Source organism: Ranitomeya imitator, chromosome 2 (assembly GCF_032444005.1).
Source record: "Ranitomeya imitator isolate aRanImi1 chromosome 2, aRanImi1.pri, whole genome shotgun sequence".
Taxonomy (NCBI): Eukaryota; Metazoa; Chordata; class Amphibia; order Anura; family Dendrobatidae; genus Ranitomeya; species Ranitomeya imitator.
The window spans coordinates 262035079-262057185 of NC_091283.1; the positions used below are offsets into that span (position 1 = coordinate 262035079).

The following is a 22107-nucleotide window of genomic DNA, read 5'->3' on the forward strand; positions in this document are numbered from 1 at the left end:
ATTCATGTGCCAAACCACCTTAGAAAAACCCATGATTGAGAATATTTTTCCTGCATTCCTGACAGATTTCTTTCCCCATCTCTGGGCTAACGGTATCAGATTCATCACACAAATTCAAAGTCTTCTTATTCTACCACGGAAACTGATTCTCCTTTAGAGCTAAATATCCTAACTTTAGTCGTGCACAATACTGAGCTACCATATGGTTTGTTCCACTGGGTCTCTCTGTCCCCCGCTGGGACAACCCAAAAACGCAGTACTCAGTGAAAGGAGGAGGGTGTCTCAGACTTTCCCTCCAGATACCCCTGGACATATACATATATATCCTATATATTCCTGAGTTACGTATCCTACCCATCTTCGATCACCTCACCGCGCCTAATTCTAACAGTGATCAGGATTTCAGGATATTTTGACTATAAAGATAATTACATCACTGGTCAATCCAGGGTGTCCGTCCCTTATGAGGTACGGTTTGAGCACTGGGCTCCCAACGGAACTGCACCTCTATATGATTCCACCCAAGAATCACCCCACCATCGGGGACAAACCTCAGATCCTCTTTGCAGCACAAACACAGCAAAACCACACCAAACAGTCTGGACAGTATAACTGCCAACTTACCGTGGTTGTTGTGGGGGATGATCAGTCCCAATTTTCCAGTGCCTGTGTCTGGTCCGAGGGTCCTTTTGTCCTGTTTTCCTCCGGGGGGCAGAGGCATTCCTGTTTGGGGCCCCACGTTGGGCGCCAACTGTTGAGGGAGGATCTAAATTGATCCTTCACGGTTGACTCAGTGATTTCCAAATTAATCTACAGGGCGTTGCCTGCAACTGAAAATGACCAGACAGAGACGTGTGTCTCTGTATGGGGGATCGAGCAGATCTCTGGCCCCCGTTTATTGTGCATCACTTTTTATAATCATAGAAATTATACTTCAACCAATCAGCATAAGAAAACGCTCATGGTTCTTAACCTATAAGAATGCAGGAAAAACTTAACCCATGAGGATACAGAAAAACCGGGAACTACAGATATGGTCGTGTCTTCTTGGCATAGAAAAAGCATACCAACAGGTGCCTCAGAGATTTGTATAGCGATGCACCCCCGAGTCTCTTATCTGGCTCAAGGTCTTTATATCAATTATGAACCATAGCCTAGTTGAATAACAGACTTGTGAACAACAAGATAGTTACTTCATGACAGCTACAACCGTTTACCTAATTAAATAACAGAATTTATCTTTAAACAACAAGAAAATGGAGTTGAAAAGCACAAAATGGAAAATCTTTCTTAATTTGTTCCTTCACAGGGTCAGTACGATTACAGCGATGCCTCATTTATATGTTTTTTTATGTTTTGGCGCTTTTATACGATAAAAACTATTTTACATAAAAAATAATTATTTTTGTATCGCTTTATTCTGAGGACTTATAATTTTTTCGTTGATGATGCTGTATGGCAGCTCATTTTTTGTGGGACAAGATGACGTTTTCAGGGGCACCATGGTTATTTATATCCGGCTTTTTGATTGCGTGTTATTCCACTTTTTGTTTGGTAGTATGAGAATAAAGCATAATTTTTGGCCTCTTTAATTTTTTTTTACGGTGTTCACTGAAGGGGTTAACTAGTGGGACAGTTTTATAGGTCTGGTCGTTACGGACGTGGCGATACTAAACGTGTACTTTTATTGTTTTGTTTTTTTTTATTTAGACAAAAATGTATTTATTGGAACAATATTTTTTTTCTTTGATTTAGGAATTTTTTTTTTTTGCACATGTTAATATATATATATATTTTTTACTTTATAACATTGCCCCAAGGGGGGACATCATATTTTAGTGACAGATCGCTGATCTGACACTTTGCATTGCACTGTCAGATCAGTGATCACACAGGCACTGCAGGGAGGCTTCCCGACGCCTGCTCTGAGCAGGCTCTTGAAAGCCACCTCCCTGCAGGACCCGGAAGGCCCCCCGTGGCCATTTTGGATCAGGGCCTGCAGGGAGGAGGTAGGAGACCCTCGGAGCCGATCGCCTATGACGTACTATTCCATCCATGGGAAGTAGGGCCCACGCCACATGGACGGAATAGTACGTCCAATGACAGAAAAGGGTTAAGGGTACCATCATTTCTGCCTAGGCCTATCATGAGGTTTTTTTTTTTAAATTCGGTGGAAGCCTGGTTGAAAAGCAATGTCTGACTTTTATTTGTTAATTTTCATAGATTTTTGATTTATTATTATTTTTGTCAGATTCAATTTATTTCTGTGACCATTGTGGGTTTTTCTGTCATTAAACGAGGGGTACCAACAATTTAGACCACGTGTGTAGGAGGAATGAATATTTTGACTCCACAGCCACTTTCTGGAAATTAGCACAAAGTGGATGTTGGAGAGGGGAAATTACACATTTGCCATTTTATTACCCAGCACATAGGGCCCAGATTGTGCTCCAGGAGACAAACACCGCAAATTAAGTGGATTCTTCTCACTATAATATTGCTAAATACAGGGATCCTAAATGTTGTTTGAGCACACTGCAAGACTCAGAAGTGAGAGCGGATTTTGCTGGATTGGTTTATAGAAACGCTCTTGCTTTTCAACAGTCTTTGAGCCACTAATAGTGTGGGAACCTCTGTTTTTCCATTGACAGATGATGGACCTGAGTGGGGACTTGTTTTTTTGTGAGATGAGAATTGGTATTATTTTCACCTACATAACATTGATTGGTTTCTTTTTATTTGATATTTGGGAGGCAAAATGAACAAACAGTTGATCACCACACACTACTGGTTCATCCAACAAGGTTTTCTGTTAAACTGTGAACTGTCATTGTCTTGGTGAATAATTAAAGTTTTTTACATAGCTTGCCATTTTTATGGACAATGTAAGTAGAAATGTTCAAAAATATAACACTCAAGGACATTTTATTTAAAAAAAATTGTTTTTTATCTTAACAGATGACTGTACCAAGAGAGCAGAGGGACAGCTGACATCTTCAGTTTTTAAATCTGATGATCTTGAGATCCTACAGGATACAGCTGAAATGAATGCCATTACTCCAGATATATCATCATCCATTCACAGAAAAGACCTGTCATCTGATCCTATGAAACAGGTCCCATCTTCTGATTCATTACTGACTACTAAGGAAAATCAAAGTCACAAAAAAGGCATTAAAAAACAAACTGCTCCTAAAGCAAAGAAGTCATTTTCATGTTCAGAATGTGGGAAATGTTTTAACAAGAAATCATATTTTGTTAGACACCAAAGACTCCACACAGGGGAGAAGCCTTTTTCCTGTTCAGAATGTGGGAAAGGTTTTAACCAGAAAGGGCATCTTGTTAATCACCAAAGAATTCATACAGAGGAGAAGCCTTTTTTCTGTTCAGAATGTGGGAAATGTTTTGCACGTAAATCACGGCTTGTTACACACCATAGAAATCACACAGGGGAGAAGCCTTTATACTGTTCAGAATGTGGGAAATGTTTTAACCAGAAATCAGATTTGGTTAATCACCATAGAATTCACACGGGGGAGAAGCCTTTTTCCTGTCCAGAATGTGGGAAATGTTTTACCCACAAAGACAATCTTCTTAGACACCAAATAACTCACACAGGAGAGAAGCCTTTTTCCTGTTCAGAATGTGGGAAATGTTTTACCCAAAAAGTGAGTCTTGTTATACACCAAATAACTCACACAGGGGAGAAGCCTTTTTCCTGTCCAGAATGTGGGAAATGTTTTACCCAGAAAGGGAGTCTTGTTAATCACCATAGAACTCACACAGGGGAGAAGCCTTTTTCCTGTTCAGAATGTGGGAAATGTTTTAACCAGAAAGGGAGTCTTGTTAATCACCATAGAACTCACACAGGGGAGAAGCCTTTTTCCTGTTCAGAATGTGGGAAATGTTTTACCTGCAAAGGGAGTCTTGATGAACACCAAAGAGCTCACACAGGGGAGAAGCCTTTTTCCTGTTCAGAATGTGGGAAATGTTTTAACCGGAAAGCGCATCTTGTTAGTCATCAGTGCAGTCACACAGAGGAGAAGCCTCTTTCATTTTCTTAATGTGGGAAATATTTTACTTGGAAATCACCTGTTAATAAACACCAGAGACGTCACATAGGGGAGAATCCTGTTTTATGTTCATAATGTTGGAATAGTTTTAACCAAAATTGAATCTTCTTAAATGGGTTGTCTCTTGTCATTCCTCATGTTTGCTGAAAAAAAGATAAAACTAAACTTTATTAATTCCAAATGTAAAACTATACCAATAATTTACCCCCTGAAGGTTAGTCAGTAGGTGACTAATAGAAGAAACACGTACCCCACAGTTCAGTATACAGAGTGAGGTGACATATACACTCACTCTCCAAGCCTCTCATTTCTACAGGTTTCATTGTCCTCACCAAAGGCGACTCATCAGGAGACTATTTAATATTGAAAATCAGGTATCATGTTATCCGAAACAATCAGAAAACCAGCCACATATTGGCAGGTCCCAGACCTCAAACTATATACTTTGTCAGTTTATAAGCCACTCCAGTGTCCGGAATACAGTACATAGTATGTGAAAATACAGTATAATTCTTGTGTTTTTTTCTCCTGTAGGGACTGCCCTAGTTTGGTATTGTAACAGCTGTTAATTAGTAGTGCAGACAAATTGTCCTAGACTAAACTCTGTTTTCAGATGGCCCAATATGAACCACTCAGGGAAAACTTACCTGCTTGAAAGATCAATAGCAGCTTCTAACTAATGGCCAAGCTGTGTTCTGTCAAGGGATGAGTGCAATCTAATATATAAAGCTGAATGTGTGTATGTGTGTGTGTGTGTGTGTATGTCCAGGATTGGCATCTGCACCGTCGCAGCTACAGCCACAAAATTTTGCACAGTCACACGTCTGGACCCCGAGAGCGCCATAGGCTATGTTGTGAGGCGAAATTTTAACCCCGCGCGTTCCAATTCACCAAACACTTTTGCCCCTATCTACATAATGGGGAAAAGTGAAAGGAAAAGTGTTGGAGGCGTCGCAACTACAGCCACAAAATTTTGCACAGTCACACGTCTGGACCCTGAGAGCATCATAGGCTATGTTGTGAGGTGAAATTTTAACCCCGCGCTTTCCAATTCACCAAACAATTTTGCCCCTATCTACATAATGGGGAAAAGTGAAAGGAAAAGTGTTGGAGGCAAATTGACAGCTGCCAGATGTGAACAAGGGGGACTTAAAGAGAGAGAGCGATGGCGCCAAAGAGTATATACCGTACAGTTGCTAAGGTGGGGCCCCGACATGGGACACTCACCACACACGGGGATATGAACACACACACAAAATGCGCCACACACTACCACGTGCTTGAACACATATTACCCTCAGCACACATTTCACCACACATACACCAACCTCGCCACATAAAAGTCGAAACACAAAAGTCTCCGCTCAAACCTCGCCACACGCAAAACTCGCCACATGCAAAAACTAGGCTCACGCAAAACTCGCCACAAGTGCAAAACTCATCTCATGGAAAACTCACCACACGCAAAACTTGCACACGTAGAAAAATTGCCACATGCACAAAAGTTGCAACACATGCAAAAGTTGCCTCACACAAAACTTGCACATACTCAAAACGCACCACACATAGTAACATAGTTAGTAAGGCCGAAAAAAGACATTTGTCCATCCAGTTCAGCCTATAAAATAAAACTCACCACGCGCAAAACTCGCCATGCGCAAAACTTGCTGCACACAACTTGCTACACTAACCTGTCACATGCAACTCGACACACAAAAAGTTGCTACACGCATGTTGCCACACAAAACTCATCTCACAAAAGTCGCTACATGCATGTCGCCACACGCAACTCAACACACACAACTTGACAAACAAAACTCGCCCTAAAACACACACAAGTCTGGTATTATCCTTCAAAAATAAAAATCTGATTAATAAGCAGACAAACTACAAGAGCATCAAATGTACCGTATAGGAAATACGGCAGCTGTCAGTCACATGACCTGTCTATTATGTGTATGTGTGAGCTAATATATACTGCCAGGGGGAGGGCTTCCTGTTGGCTGGGGATTTATCAGGCTGCCAATTTAGCTTACAAATACTGAGGTAAAAATACTGAGCAAATAATGTGTGAATGAGGTCTAATACAGGAGGAGATGACACACAGGTATATACTATATACAGGGGAGATGACACACAGATATATACTATATACAGGAGAGATGACACACAGGTATATACTATATAGAGGAGGAGATGACATACAGGTACATACTATATACAGGAGGACATGACATACAGGTATTTACTATATACAGGAGGAGATGACACACAGGTATATACTATATACAGGAGCAGATGACCTACAGGTATATACTATAGGTATATGCTATATATAGAAGATGACATACAGGTATCTATATATATAATTGTCTAAGGGTTTTTCCGTCTGTCTGTCTGTCTGTCCTGGAAATCCCGCGTCTCTGATTGGTCGAGGCCGCCAGGCCTCGACCAATCAGCGACGGGCACAGTATCGACGTAGAAACCCACGTCTCTGATTGGTCGAGGCCGCCAGGCGCTGTGGCGACGGGCAAAGCGACGATGATGTCATAAAGGACGTAGAAATCCCACGTTTCTGATTCAGCGACGGGCACAGTATCGACTTAGATGTCATAATGGTTGCCATGGCGACGATGATGTAATAAAGGTTGCCTCGACCAATCAGCGACGGGCACAATCTGCCGCGAATTCTGGAATCATCATTGTCCATATACTACGGGGACATGCATATTCTAGAATACCCGATGCGTTAGAATCGGGCCATAATCTAGTATACTATATAAAGGAGGAGATGACACACAGATATATACTATATACAGGGGAGATGACACACAGGTATATACTATATACAGGAGGAGATGACATACAGGTATATACTATATATAGAAGGAGATGACCTACAGGAATATACTATATATAGAAGGAGATGACATACAGGTATATACTATATACAGGGGAGATGACACACAGCAGGTATATACTATATACAGGGGAGATGACATACAGGTATATATTATATACAGGAGATGACATACAGGTGTATACTATATATAAGGGAGATGACAAACATGTATATACTGTGGTGAAAATGAGAGGTGTGAGGTGAAAATGAAAAGGTGTGAGTGCAAAATGAGAGGAGTGAGGGGAAATAGTGGAGTGATCGGAAAATGACAGATGTGAGGTCGAAATGACAAGTGTTAGGGGGGAATGAGAGGAGTGAGGGAGAAAATGAGAGGTGTGAGGGAGAAAATGAGAGATGTGAGGTTGGAAAATGAAAAATGTGATTGGGAAAATGAGAGACGTGATGGGAAAATAAGAGAAGTGAGGCGCTATAACTAACCACAGATATTTACTATGCCCAGGCAACGCCGGGCTCTTCAGCTAGTATCGTTATAAAGACTAGGGATGTGTGCAACCATAATGTATGGGAGATCTGTGTCATTATTTAGTATGAATATGGAGATTATCTCTGGAAGTTAAGTGTTCCCTGAGTGGTATATACTGTATTTTCACATACTATCCATTCCTGACACTGGAGTGGCTTATAAACTTAAAAAGTATATAGTTTGAGGTCTGGGATCCGCCAATATGTGGCTGGTTTTCTGACTGTTTCGGATAACATGATACATGATTTTAGGGTCTTCTTTGTCTAGTCCCGCTTGAATATAGTTCAATATTAAATAGTCTCCTGATGAATGAATCCAATGAATATTAATTTCTCTTAAGTAGCGGCACACGTGAGCACCCAAAGCAGTCGGTGGTTGATACTGCGCACTACTGAAGAGCAATGAATACTGACCGCTCTCTGCGCGCACAGTCCCGGCGAGTACTCCGGCAGCTGTGCTCTGCTTGTGACGTACCTGCCATGTGCTGCTTACAAGCATAAAGCAGCTGCTGGCATCAAAGTAGGACGCTGCGAGGAAGCGCCGGGTAGGTAAGTGTAATGGGTTTTGTTTTTAATGTTTTCCGATGGGGCCATGCATACCAGGACCAGGATGAGGGGCCAATCATACCAGAATAGGGATGGTGTCATGCATACTATGACGAGATGGGGACCCTGCAAATCAGTAGGGTTGAGCGACCTTACTTTTTTAGGGTCGAGTCGGGTTTTGCGAAACCCGCCTATCTCAAAAGTCGAGTCGAGTGGAATCGGCCGATTATCGCAAAAAGTCGGGGATTGACCGAAACACGAAACCCAATGCAAAGTCAGTGTTTTGTTTTTTTTCTCTCTCTCTCTCTTTCTCTCTCTCTCTCTCTCTCTCCCTCTCTCTCTCTCTCTCCCGTCCCTACACAGAAAAGCTGGGTTTACACATTGCAAATCGCTACAGCGCACAAGCCAAAAAAATGCCGATAGATGTGCACGCCCCTGACACCTATGTCATCACTCTGCCCACGCTCCTTCATTGGCTGAAAAAATGGCGCTAAACACGTCATACGAAACGCGACTTTGGCGCCAAAATCGCCGACCGCATGGCCGACCCCACACAGGGATCGGGTCGGGTTTCATGAAACCCGAATTGCCAAAAGTTGGCGACTTATGAAAATGACCGACCCGTTTCGCTCAACCCTACATATCAGTATTATGATGGGGCCATGCATACTAGTATAGGGATGAGGGATCCATGCATACCAGGATAGAGATAAGAGATCCATGCATATAAGGCTAGGGGTGAGGGGCCATGTGTATCAGCATAGGGATGAGGAGACCATATATACCAGGATAGGAAATATTAACCCCTTACCGGCATCGGACGTACTATACCGTCCGATGCCGGCTCCCCTGCTTTGATGCAGGGCTCCGCGGTGAGCCCGCACCAAAGCCGGGACATGTCAGCTGTTTTGAACAGCTGACATGTGCCCGTAATAGGCGCGGGCAGAATCGCGATCTGCCCGCACCTATTAACTAGTTAAATGCCGCTGTCAAACGCAGACAGCGGCATTTAACTACCGCTTCCGGCCGGGCGGCCGGAAATGACGTCATCGCCGACCCCCGTCACATATCCGGGGGTCGGCGATGCGTCTTCATTGTAGCCATAGAGGTCCTTGAGACCTCTATGGTTACTGATTGCCCGTCGCTGTGAGCGCCACCCTGTGGTCGGCGCTCACAGCACACGTGCAATTCTGCTACATAGCAGCGATCAGCAGATCGCTGCTATGTAGCAGAGCCGATCGTGCTGTCCCTGCTTCTAGCCTCCCATGGAGGTTATTGAAGCATGGCAAAAGTTAAAAAAAAAAGTTTAAAAAAATGTGAAAAAAATAAAAAAAACATAAAAGTTTAAATCACCCCCCTTTCGCCCCAATCAAAATAAATCAATAAAAAAAATATCAAATCTACGCATATTTGGTATCGCCGCGCTCAGAATTGCCCGATCTATCAAATAAAGAAAAGTATTAACCTGATCGCTAAACAGCATAGCGGGAAAAAAACTCGAAACGCCAGAATTACGTTTTTTTGGTCGCCGCGACATTGCATTAAAATGCAATAACGGGCGATCAAAAGAACGTATCTGCACCGAAATGCTATCATTAAAAACGTCATCTCGGCACGCAAAAAATAAGCCCTCAACCGGCCCCAGATCACGAAAAATGGAGACGCTACGAGTATCGGAAAATGGCGCAATTTTTTTTTTTTTTTTTTTAGCAAAGTTTGGAATTTTTTTTCACCACTTAGATAAAAAATAACCTAGTCATGTTTGGTGTCTATGAACTCGTAATGACCTGGAGAATCATAATGGCAGGTCATTTTTAGCATTTAGTGAACCTAGCAAAAAAGCCAAACAAAAAACCAATGTGGGATTGCACTTTTTTTGCAATTTCACCGCACTTGGAATTTTTTTCCCGTTTTCTAGTACACGACATGCTAAAACCAAGGATGTCGTTCAAAAGTACAACTCGTCCCGCAAAAAATAAGCCCTCACATGGCCAAATTGACGGAAAAATAAAAAAGTTATGGCTCTGGGAAGGAGGGGAGCGAAAAACGAACACGGAAAAACGAAAAATCCCCTGGTCATGAAGGGGTTAAGTACTGAATTGACCACATTTTTTGCTTCAATTTTATTTTTCATAATTTCCTCCTCTAAAACCTAGGTGCGTCTTTTATAGTCCAAAAATACAGTATATATAGCTTTTTTTTCTCTTAGTGAACTCATTCCTCATTTTTGGCCTCATTAAAATAAAAACACTCATACTCTACTGGCGCGCCGGCTCCACTTTAGTGGTGTCGAGACTCACTGTCCCGGGGTTTATGTGAGGTTGTTACATCACACAAGCCCTGCACCCGATCAGCGGTAGCTTCAGGCTATGTGTACACGCTGTGGATTTTGCTGCGGATCCGCAGCGGATTCGACGCTGCGGATCTGCAGCAGTTTTCCATCAGGTTTACAGTACCATGTAAACCTATGGAAAACAAAATCCGCTGTGCAGATGCTGCGGAAAAAATGCGGAAACACAGCGGTTTATATTCCGCAGCATGTCAATTCTTTGTGCGGATTCCACAGCGTTTTACACCTGCTCCTTAATAGGAATCCGCAGGTGTAAAACCGCATGTGGAATCCGCACAAAAAACGTGGTAATTCTCCCGTAAATCTGCCATAAATCCGCAGTGCGGTTTACCTGCGGAGTTAACAAAATCAGTGCGGAAAAATACGCACACCATTCCGCAGCTTGTGCACATAGCCTGGACGTATTAAACATGAACAGGAAGCCAGGGCCGCGGCTGCTCTCTGACTCATGATGCTTGATTTGTCCGAAAGTGGGGACAGTGACGTCAGCGTGATTGGGCACAGGGCTCACATGACGTAAAAACCTCAAAAGAGCCCCAAGAACACAAGCGCCAACACCAGTGAAACGGTGCCACCATGGGAGGTTTGTATGAGGATTTTTATTTTAACAGGACCAAACATGAGGAATGAGAAGGGGTTGTCCATCTAGTTGACAACCTTTATAAACATCAAAAATCCCACACAGGGAAAAGCCATTATTATACCTAGAGTGTGAGAAATGAATTACAAGAAAATCGTATTTTGTTGACCTTCAAAAATAACTCAGATGGGGAGAACCTATATATATTATTGACAAATTAACAGAAAATAAATGACCTAAAACAAACATCAGTAAAAATAGCTCATCTTTATTAGGTAAGTTGGGGTGGAGTACAACACAGAGCAGAACCAGAGGGCATTGTACTACATAGACTTTGCCCGTATTTACCTGTGGCACAGCAGCATCTTGGAGCCTGGAGTCACTGTGAAAGGACCCCAGTAGACATGGCTCAAGCTGCCTGCCATACAGGTACCTGTCCCAGGATAGGGGAACGAATAAGGACCTTGTGTGAGACACTTAGTGGCAGCAGGGACTTCAAAGACAAAGAACGCAGAGTGGAAGGCTCCTACCTGACCTACCCAAGGGATTCCACTTGTCTCTGGACTACCCGGACTTCTAATTGGACCTGTTGCAGGTGCCCTGGACTGTGGCCTGCCAACCATAAGTAAACCAGATAAAAGACTTACAACTTGTCTTCTCCATTTTATTCACCGGCCACACCATCTACGCCACACACCATAGGACCCCAAGGGACCCCGCTTCACCTGTGAGAAGTATAACATCTGGGCTTCCGCAACATCCTCCAGGGACCCCCTTTAGTGCAGCGCCGGTCCCATCGCTGACCGAAATCCACAGGTGGTGGCACGACAAACTTTATCCCTTTAATGACCTTTCCATTTAACTTTGATGCCCAGGGCCACGGACCGGATCGCCACCGTGACATCCCCCTTAAGAGAAGACCCGGTACCGAGTACCCCACAGCCCTGGGGGCACGTTAACCTTTTTGGTGTCACGAACAGGATTTCGTGGTCTGGCATCGCCAGGTACTGTATGCCAGTGACCGTGACACTTTGCCGCCAAAATCCGCCATTGCCGTGCCGCGTGGAGCATGAGGGGAAGGAGGAGACATACCTTCATGGGCGGGGCCAGCCGAGAAGAGCGCAAAGAGGAGAAACGGGTGCCGCGCTGCTGAGAGGAATGCCGGAAGTGAAGACGTCGTACAGCGAAGCCAGAAGTGAGGATGCTGCAAAGTGCCGAGCAGAGCACCGGAGGAACCGCTACAGATTCCCGAAAGGAGACCCGGCTTCTACCAGGTTAGCGAGGGGGAAGAGCCGTGTCTGACCTGGCGGTGGTCACAACCACAGGCCCCATAGTGCCCCCAGACCCCGTGGTGGATGCAGCCGCAGGCCCCATACTGCTACCTGGCCCCACAGGGCCCGCAGCCCCAACAAGCCTGCCGGACACCGCCACAGCTACAGTGCCCATCATGCCCCTCTCCATGCCGTATATACCTGGAGCAGCATGGCTCCCACAGCAGTGTTTATTTAATTTCCTTGTAATGTATTGTTCTGTATTAAGAGACTGTTTTGTTTTTAACCACACATTGTATTTAATAGTATCAGGTGAGTCTAATCCTTTATAAGGAAATGACATCACCTGTTTTACTCACATGGACCCGTAGAAGCGCCGTAGCGTGAAACGGCCGTCGTCCGGTCTCTCCTCACTCCCGCTCCCTAACACTCTCCTGCCGATGCCGCGTTATGTCCTGTAAAACTGTTATCACTGAATAAAGGACACACTTTTGTTTCATGAAGACCGTGGGTGAGTGCTGCATTCTTTTCCTGCTCATGTTATGATATTAGGTTATATGTAGCATAGCATCATCACTTGTTTATTGTTTACATTTGCTTGTTAGACATATTTTGAGTCTGTAATAGCTGGAGCACAGTGCTATTTTACGGAAAAGATAAAGTTTATTACTCTTGTAAATTGTCTTTTGCCATTGTAAACCCCTGTTTGCATCTTCCTCATTCCCTTCATTCCTCGCCTTCCAATAAATCTACCCTTTGTTGTTTGCACCTCATCTTGTGTACACTAGTCTTCCTGCACCATGGTGGTCCCCCTGTAAGGAGGTTGCTTTCCCTGCTCCTTACCTGGAACCACTTAGTCAGACAGCTGGGTTGTCGGGGGGGAAGACTTTCTGCCCTGGACAAAAGGGACCATGTGACGGCTGGGAGCAGAGAGGAAGAAAGGGGGTTGTGGTCAGAAAAGAGCGGGAGAGCAGAGTGCGTGAGACAGAGTGGACAGCGCACCAGAGAGAAAGCAGGCTGCAGCGCCGTGCTCTCCATGACAGAGTGCTCCCCGTGAGGTCACTGAGGCTAACATACCAACCGTAGTGAAGGCTGGAGTGAGAGTGTGGACTTGGAAGCCTCCATAATCCGAAACGACGTATCCCCTTACAGTGACCTGAGCGCGCAGCCCCTGTGACCACACTGACAAGCCAGGACCCCTGAGTGTGTCTAAGGAAACTGCTCAGTGTGTGTGTATTCTTGCTTCAGAGAGAGACTGTCAGCCCAATATACAGAGACCCGCAGCAGAGTGGCTGTGTGACTTCCTGCTTCCAGCTGCACAGGGAGAAAACGCTGCAGAGGATTAACTCCGGAGTCTCCAGTTCCTAGGAGACACTGAAGAGATTTCAGGATCTTCAAGTGCTGCTGGTGACTGTATCCACGTTGGAATAAGGACCCTCAAGTCAGGACCTCCCTGGATTGATAAGTTACCAGAACATTCGTTAATCGTTTGCGATTCCGCTTAGCTGTTTACTGTTTGCTTTATCTCTATTAACCCCCTGTTTACTCCCTGCAAGGAGAATCTTACTCCTGTTAATAAATTCCCCTCAACAGTTGGTCTGTCTGTTCCGTGGTGACATACTCAACCCTGCACCCCAGCGATCGCTTCAAGTGGCGCTGCGAGCAGGGTACTGTCACCAAGATGGAGGCAGCAGACAGCAATGGCAGGAATGCTAATGTTAATGGAGATGCTGTGGGCATTGGTGGAACCCCTGCAACGACACTCCCTATGGGCACCATATTTAGTCTGCTACCAAAGTTTGACGGCAAGAATATGCCACTGTCCGACTGGGTGTCCCAGCTGCAAAGCACCCTGAAGATTTATAACATCAGCCCAGAGCTTGAAGTGGACATTGCGTTAACTGCCCTAGAGGGAGAAGCTCGTAGAAAAGTCTGCCTACAACCAGAACTCACCCGCAGTACCATGAAGGAGCTAGTGAAATTCCTGGAAGAGATCTACGGCGAGACTGCTAGCGCCTGACACCTTTACACCAAATTTTTCTCTAGGCTGCAGTGGGAACAAGAAGGAATTTCTCAGTATGCAACAGCACTGCAAGAAGTGTTAGCAGAGGTGCAGAGAAAGGAGGCGGATGGATTTGGCGGCATGGGCTCTAAAGACCGCATATTCCAGGAGCAATTCATTCTGGGACTGCACAGCACGTCCTAGAGGCGAGCACTGTCAGAACAGGTCCGGGCAGATTCGGCTCTTACGTTTCGTCAAATCCTGGTGGAAACAGAGGCCCAAAGTAAAGAAGAGAGCTATGCGTCTGGGGTGATGCGTGTCCAGGGCGCCAATATCAGAGGGGACCCAAACCATCAGGAGGTGCTGGTCTAGGTGGTGCAAGACTTGCAGCGGTCCCTTGTCAACGTGCAAGAGAAACTGACCCAGATGTAGCGAAGAGTGGGGGAATTGCAACAGTCTGACCCACCGTACTTGTGATAGAAATATATAGATCATATAGATCTCACTTGCATGTATACTCTTCTATAATTATATATACTCATATATCCACAGCTAATATATACATTATAATCAATGGCTTAAAATGGCTGACATAAACTGATATAAGCCAGACAAACTGTATGGGGTTTTCCAAGCAAAAACAGGAACTTAGGCCAGATGTCCTGAAGTAATGTCTAGAATATCGCTAAATCTTGCTGAAATGGCAGATCAACAGTGCCAGATGTATTGAGTGCTGATCAGATGTCTCAACTTTGTCCTAAATGCCGAGAGCTACATTTTAGTTGCTTAATCAGCAATCATATGTGCATTAATCACAATATTCCACATATATTCAGATAACCAATAACAGAGGAGCTAGACAATATGGTAATTAACTAACCACCCCTAACCACTCCTTTCTATATGCAATTATAAAACTATGTATGTACAATAAAGAGTCAGTATCGATGGAATGCTTTTCTGTCACAATGGTGTACAGTCCATTCTTGATGAGCGCTCAAAATACTCAATCTTATTGGGAACGGCTGCAGCACACACAGGGATAAATTTATCCAAACCAAATTTCCATATCAAATGGTGCCCAACCGCGAGGAGTGGACGAAACACACGGTGACCCCGCTGACCGGAGAGACGGAGGTGTAGGCCACGGCCTTGGTTCACGGGACGGAGACTGCGCAGCTCCATAAGTAAGGTAAGAAAATGTTATCATCTTACCTGAAAGTCCCCTGTGCCCAGTCCGGGTCTATACCTCTTGCCGGTCAGGTGTGGTCACCGCCGCATTCCCAGGTAGTGTAAAAAGTCCAAGCCCGTATCCAAAACCCTGGGATCAAGGTGTCTGTTGTGTGCCATGTATGTGTTCTGTGTTTGTGTGAGATCCAGGAGAAAAGCTGGAACAGTGACTGTTTTGTTTGTGGTTGCTGGGTAAGAGACGGCAGGAGGTCAAATTGCTCAATAAGCTATCACAGATTCCCGTGCAGCAGGAGGGACAGGTAGTCCCGGGATAGGTAGTCCCATGTTCCAGGCTCGGATGGTGATAGCTTAGAGGGCTGCCACAGATTCCCGTAGCCGGCGGGCCAGTCAGGACGACCGGAGCGGAGGGTGGTAGAATTTCCCGGGCATATGTGCGCCCAGTGCGATTGATAGTTGTCTGTTCCCAGAACGGCCTGCAAGTTTCACAGAGTAATAAAGAGGGCATATTGAGTCTCCTGGATGTCTGTATCTGTTTTTTGTCCTTGTCATGTATTGCTGCTTTAAATGATAACAGAGCATACAATTGAAAAGGAAAGTTTTTTCTTTTCCTTCCTCGAACTTCCTCTTTTCTGCTACTACAAAGATATATCTATTATAAACCACACTGTCACCTGTTTTTTTTCTTTTTCTTAAGATTCCCTGTCCCTACATTCTGAATAGTGCTAAAGTGTAGCCATTTTTGAAGAAGCGAAACTAAATGGTATCTATCATTTTTGACGTGACATATTTGTTTTGGATACATGATTTTGGTGTCTTTCGATATAGCAGCATAAGAAAAGGGGAAGTGTGTGTGTCTAACTGTGTTTGAGCACAGAAGGAAAAAAAAAAGGGGAATACATTTTAAAGTCTTTTGGAGCTTTTTGTGCTCTTTTTAAAGTTTTCTTTCTGTCTTTTTTAATTACATTTTAAAGTCTTTTGGAGTTTTTTTTAAGTTTCCAAAAGTTTTCCTTTCTATCTCTTTGTTTTTCTTTTGGAAAAAAAAAAAAGAAAAGGTTTTTACTTTTGTATCAAAATCTTAAGGTCTTTTTGGTCGTGCACCAAGGGTTTTTGATGGTTTTCTTTCCTTTTGGTTTCGCTTTCTTGCACCAATTTTTGGAAGTGTTCCTTTCTTTTTTCTTTTTTGTTTTTTTTATATACCCATTTGTTTTAAGTTTTTTGTTGTGTTTTTAATTTTTCTTTTTGCAATGGGAAATAAAATGGTATTGGTAAGGTATTGGCGGTCTATCACAGTCTCGGCAAACTCATTTAATGTGGATATGTGTTTTACTTCTGGTGCAGCACTCTTTGCGCATGCGCTGCTTTACTCTATTCCACCATCTTACTATTCACGGATATGGCTTTGTGCACCTTTGCAGACTTCTGGTGTGGCGATCCCGGCATTATGCTCACACCATGCGCCTCTGCAGCTGTTTGAGATCTTATCATTTGGGTAAAGTTTAAATGCTTACTTTGAGTCCATTTCTCCACACCACTCATACCCCTGATGAAGCCACTGGTGTGGCGACACACTTCGGGTCTTTGACCCCCCCTCGGACCTCTTATTTGGTTTGCACACCCTCTGGGCATGATCCATGAGACTTTCTTGATGGTGGTCTTTTCTAATACTTAGAGTATTTTTGTGCATGGCAATGTTCTATGGGGCCAACTAATTCCTAGATGTGTTACTATAATTTGGGCCATACATGTGATGTACTTGTCTGAGTTGCTATGATTTAGAGCACTATTTAAAGAATTTGGCTGGTCATATAGTACAGACCAAAAGTTTGGACACACCTTATCATTTAAAGATTTGTCTGTACTTTCATGACTCTGAAAATTGTAAATTCACACTGAAGGCATCAAAACTATGAATTAACACATGTGGAATTATATACTTAACAAAAAAGTGTGAAACAACTGAAAATTTGTCTTATATTCTAGGTTCTTTAAAGTATCCACCTTTTGCTTTGATGACTGCTTTGCACACTCTTGGCATTCTCTTGATGAGCTTCAAGAGGTAGTCACGGGAAATGGTTTTCACTTCACAGGTGTGCCCTGTCAGGTTTAAGAAGTGTGATTTCTTGCCTTATAAATGGGGTTGGGACCATCAGTTGTGTGGAGCAGAAGTCTGGTGGATACACAGCTGATAGTCCTACCGAATAGACGATTAGAATTTAGAAAAACGAGTGGCCATCATTACTTTAAGAAATGAAGGTCAGTCAGTCTGAAAAATTGGGCAAACTTTGAAAGTGTCCCCAAGTACAGTTGCAAAAACCATCAAGCGCTACAAAGAAACTGGCTCACATGAGGACCACCCCAGGAAAGGAAGACCAAGAGTCACCTCTGCTTCTGAGGATAAGTGTATCCAAGTCACTAGCCTCAGAAATCGCAGGTTAACAGCAGCTCAGATTAGAGACCAGGTCAATGCCACACAGAGTTCTAGCAGCAGACACATCTCTACTACATTAAAAGATATGAAGTTCCAGTGGCGCTCACAACACCAATGTTACTGCAGCAGATAGTAGCGCAGTGCCACTCTACTGCGTATGGATCTATAGTGCTGAAAACAATTTATATCTGCGCTAGAAACACTCCTTACTTTATTGTATGGGCCAAGGAAGAAAAAAAAATATGATACCGCTATTAAATAAAAGCAAAAAGAAAAAATATAAATATTTCTGTAGTAGGAAATGCAGGAGCGATACCCCCTAGTATATTATATAGTCTTAAAATTAACAGGTATATGTAATAGGACAACAGCTCAAGATGCAGATAGACAGGGTTTACCTGATGTGCTCAATTATATCCCATGATGAAATGCTCTTGAAGGCTGTTTGTCCGTAAGGATTATCCTGTAGTTAAAGAGGTCCGGTGTGGGTCCTTCAGGGAATGGCACTAGATAACTGCCCCGGCCGGTGGCAGGGTGCCACTGAAGTTATGTCCGCATGTGAGAGGTGCATGTTGCGCTCTACAGCCGCTCGGTACACTGTGCATACAGGACCTTACGTGACGTCACGGTTACGTGATTAATCATGTGACTGGCTAAGAGAAGCGCGGTGGACCAATTCTATTCCTACGCGTTTCAGATCAACCGTGTTCCTTCTTCAGGGATGGTCCGTATAGGAAAAGTCTATAGCTTTTATGCGCAACGGCAGTCACATGTCCTCCTCAGGAATTAAATGCAAACAGTTCAAGTTCGCTATTGAGCCCCTTTGGAAACATAGTGTCCAGCTCAAAAATCATTTTACTTTCCTCCCTTGACATTTGTTTAATGAAGTCACCCATTCTCCAACTCCTATGAACAAGCTTTAAGCCTGTGATAATGACCCCCTTTATTGATCCTCCACGGACCTCCAAAAAATGTTTTGATAGTGGGTGGCCTTGAAACTTTTTGTTTATGTTTCGTAGATGTTCGTTAATTCTTACATATAGAGGGTGTTTGGTTCTACCTATATATAAAAAACACCAAATAATATCCCTACCAGGGTCATGAAGGAAACAAAATACAAATACCAAAAACAAACCTTCACAAAGCAAACCCAAAAATGAAACAAGAATATAAAAATATATATTTTATTGAATAAATACAAATATGGAATATTGTCCCTTCTTGGGAAGGGCCTTACTTTTGCTCCATCTTCAGCTCCTGACCGATTTTCGGTCCTTAAGGATTTGCAACTGTTCACACGAAGGTTGTTCTTTAAGAGACTGTTTTTTCATGATACCCAAGATAATTTGTCTTCCATAGAAACCGAGGCAGAGACTATCCAGATTCTAGCTGGACTGGCAGAGGAGACTGAGGGTGGTACTACAAGGAAGTTTCCAAGACATCTTCTCCCGAAGTCCAAAAAGTTTCCTCAAATCAATACTGTACCTGTCCTGGATCTATTTGTAAGATCAGTTATGAAAGAGGTGAGTTTGGTTCCTGAAACTATTCGAGGTGATAATCTCAATAAAGAAGAGAGAATAGCTCTCAGAGAACTGAGGCAACTACAGGGGGTGGTCATTAAACCATCTGATAAAGGTGGCAATGTGGTGGTTTGGTCAGCTTCCGCTTATGAGAAGGAGATGATGAGACAGTTGAAAAATACATCTTGTTATCAGAAACTTACTTTCAACCCTTTATCCAAATATAGAGATGAGCTGCGGGTTTTGCTACAGGATGCGTTGGATAATGGTGTCCTGACGGCCAAACAGATGGAGGGTCTTTGGATTGAGGATCCTACAATAGCAAGCATTTACCTACTCCCAAAGATCCACAAAGACCCCCTCACGCCTCCAGGTAGGCCTATAGTTTCTGGGACCAACAATATTTCTGACCCAATTTCAAAATTTGTTGATTTCCATTTGAAACCTCTGGTGGAACTCTTACCTTCATTTTTAAAGGACACCACCGACACTCTTAAGAAACTTGATGGGATTCAATTGGAACCTAATATGATCCTAGTGACGTGCGACGTTGAGTCGTTGTATACATCCATCCATCACACGGACGGCTTGTCAGCAGTCACCTTTTTTCTTAGTCACAGTGGTCTTCATGAACATCTGTGTGTTTTCCTTATTCAAGCTCTGAGGTTTATTTTGACACATAACTTTTTTATTTACCGTGACACTTTTTTTCTTCAGGTACAAGGTACCGCTATGGGGGCGTCCTGTGCGCCCTCATATGCGAACCTTTTTTTAGGACTTTGGGAGCGTGAGATTTTTCAGACCTGTCCACACCAGTTGAGCACCAGAGTTGTCTCCTGGTGGAGGTATATTGATGATGTGCTCATGATTTGGCAAGGTACTCGGGAGGAGCTTGATTCTTTTTTTGCGGTTTTTAATGACAACTCTAAGAACATTAAACTAACATACAAATGCAGTACTAGCTCTATTGAGTTCTTGGATATCTCCATTTTTGTGGATGGGGGTGGTTTTTTACAAACCGACCTCTATCGTAAAAGTACGTCAGTCAACTCTTTATTACACGCTTCCTCACAGCATCCTCAACATCTTATTAATAATATTCCAACAGGACAGTATCTACGTGCCAGAAGGATCTGCTCAAACAATCTCCTTTTTGAAAAACAGGCATCGGATCTCTCCAAGCGGTTCAAGGAGAGGGGGTACGGTAAAAGGACCATCTGTCGTTCATATCAGCGCTCTTTTCGGAGCCAGAGGACCGAATTATTACAACACAAGAGGCCCATGGAACAACAGGACCAGGTACGATGTATTTTGGATTACAATTCCAGGAGTAGAGATATTAAGGACATCATTACCAAACACTGGCATATCCTCCAATTGGATGATGTTATTTCCAAATTCATCACTAATACTCCAGCGGTCACGTTCAGGAGATCACAAAATCTTAGAGATCAACTGGTTCATAGTTACCATAGTGGCCCACGACAGAAATATATTTTTGGTTCCAAAGGCCCAAAGTGGGGATGTACTCGCTGCGGCAAGTGCGTAGCTTGTAAAAATATTTGTGAATCCACTGAATTCTCCAACTCCACCTATGATAAGTCTTTTGTTATCACCCATACAATCACTTGCACCACCAAAGCGGTGGTCTATCATGCCACGTGCCCTTGTGGCCTTATTTATGTGGGCATGACCACACAGGAATTCCGCCGCAGAGTGCGGGAACATGTCTTGGACATTGAAAATGCAGCCACCGAAGAGGACTTTCGTAAACTAAAGCCAATACCTCGACATTTTAAGTCCTTACATAACTGTGATCCTACGGGGCTGTCAGTAATGGGTATTGATCACATTTTCATCGGCTCCCGTGGTGGCAATTGGAAGAGACTTTTAGCCCAAAGGGAGACGAGGTGGATACACCGTTTGAATACAATTGTACCATATGGTCTTAACGACCACAACAGCTTTGTTCCCTTTTTACCTACTTAATTACCTTAGTGTGTACGATCAGTAGTTATCTTCTATTATATGCTGTTTTCTGAATGCTTTTTGCTTTTAACTGGCTTTTCTTATTAAATATGTCTCGTGTGTCTTACCTTATTTTATTTATTGATAGGGGTTACCATGTGTTTTTATCCAGTCATATTCCATCAATTTTCATCATATGGACTTATCTCCTGGGCCATTTTCCTTTTTGGGATCGTTTATATGTTGGACTTCGGTGCAGTTACTTGGAAGTACTTTGACACTCAGCAATCAAGCCAACTGTTTTTTCCTTTGTGTTATTTGTCATAATATATTATAGTCTTCACATGTTTGATTTTTTTTATATTTTTTCACTGTTTGTCCATAATTTTCTGTGTGGCAGGTTTCGACTTGCCCATTTATATTTTTGTTCACACATTCTCATATATAGTTGTTTATTCAATTACACTTCATGTATATGTAGCTTTCATAACTGCACTCACTTCACATTTCCTTTTCAGGTTTTTTTATTTCGGTATTTCCGTTTTTTGGACACCCCTGCTATGCTGCTATGTGTCCTCTCTGTTCACATTCTTGCAATGTACTTATTTATGTATGTGGCACTGTTTTTGGTCCGCTCCACTGGCGGCGTTTTGTTTACTATCGGGCATTAGTGCGGGCTGTTTCATTCTATCTCTTACTTATGCCTTTTTGGCAATTATCATCAGTCCAATATGCGCCTGCGCTGTGTGTTTTTCATTCTGCCGTACCTCCCTTCCTGCTGCCAGTTTTTGAT

The 22107-nt window shown here is 43.3% G+C and overlaps 1 protein-coding gene across 7 annotated transcripts in view; it reads right to left on the bottom strand.

Moving 5' to 3' along the window:
• LOC138663015 (gastrula zinc finger protein XlCGF53.1-like) overlaps nt 1-22107 on the bottom strand; it is a 126133-nt gene that overhangs the window by 40099 nt on the left and 63927 nt on the right. Inside the window, exon 8 of one of the 7 annotated variants that reach the window (XM_069749062.1) lies at nt 4064-4216. The exons of the other annotated variants lie outside the window; for them this stretch is intronic. Within the exon in view, the coding sequence (XP_069605163.1) occupies nt 4182-4216 (35 nt within the window). The 3' untranslated portion in view covers nt 4064-4181. Of the gene's footprint in view, nt 1-4063; nt 4217-22107 lie in introns of those variants that run through there. 7 annotated transcript variants of the gene reach the window in all.